We start from the raw sequence: 1,031 nt of genomic DNA on the forward strand, positions 1-1,031 counted from the left end.
TGTTCGCGAGTCCTATTCAATTAATATGTGGGCACAGTTATATTTGAATGAAATTATTGCTAGACACGGTGTACCAGTTAAAATAGTCTCAGATCGTGACACTCGTTTCACTTCAAACTTTTGGACAAGCATGCAGAGAGAGTTAGGGACGCGTGTTGCTCTTAGCACAKCGTATCACCCACAGACCGATGGACAGACAGAGAGAACGATTCADACCTTGGAAGATATGTTACGTGCGTGTGTACTAGAGTTTGGAGGTAGTTGGGACAAGTATTTACCATTAGCGGAGTTTTCATACAATAACAGTTACCATGCATCGATCAAGATGGCACCATTCGAGGCGTTATACGGSCGAAAGTGTCGTACACCTTTGTGTTGGCATGAAACAAGAGAGAAAATCTTGGCTGGTCCAGAATTGATACAAGATACTCATGAAAAGATTCAAATCGTTCGTGAAAGAATGAAGGCGGCACAAGATAGACAGAAGTCATATGCCGACAAATGGCGACGGCCATAGAGTTTTCAGTTGGCGACATGATAATATTAAAGGTTTCGCCATGGAAGGGTATTATGAGATTTGGAAAGAAGGGTAAACTTAGTCCTCGTTTTGTAGGACCCTTCAAAATCATTGAGCGTGTTGGAAAACAAGCATATAGATTGGAGCTACATGAAGAGCTCAGCGGAATACACAATGTCTTCCATGTCGGGTATCTCCGAAAATGTCTTGGAAAAYATGAAGAAATGGTGCCATTGACTGAAGTGAAGCTGGACAAAAAACTTAGATATGTTGAAGAACCGGAAACAATATTGAATGAGAGATCGATGAACTTACGAAACAAGGTCGTGGATTTGGTGCTACTAAAGTGGAAGCATCACCGTGGACCAAATTGGACGTRGGAGAACAAGAATGAAATGAAGGCTAAGTATCCGGCATTATTCGAGTCGTCGTGATTTCGAGTACGAAATCCCCAAAAGGAGGAGGTAATTGTAACATACGTAAAAACTGCTTTTATTGGAAGATCTTTTCTGAA

General features: G+C 41.4%; 1 protein-coding gene across 1 annotated transcript; it reads left to right on the forward strand.

The window, feature by feature from the left end:
• Positions 1-534: 534 nt before the first annotated feature.
• LOC112504403 lies at positions 535-951 on the forward strand. The gene has a single exon (XM_025108345.1). The coding sequence runs from the start codon at positions 535-537 to the stop codon at positions 949-951; it is 417 nt and encodes a 138-aa protein (XP_024964113.1).
• The last annotated feature ends 80 nt before the right edge of the window (positions 952-1,031 follow it).

The sequence above is a fragment of the Cynara cardunculus genome, unplaced genomic scaffold (genome assembly GCF_001531365.2).
Source record: "Cynara cardunculus var. scolymus isolate 2C unplaced genomic scaffold, CcrdV1 Un_Scaffold_5490, whole genome shotgun sequence".
Classification (NCBI taxonomy): domain Eukaryota; kingdom Viridiplantae; phylum Streptophyta; class Magnoliopsida; order Asterales; family Asteraceae; genus Cynara; species Cynara cardunculus.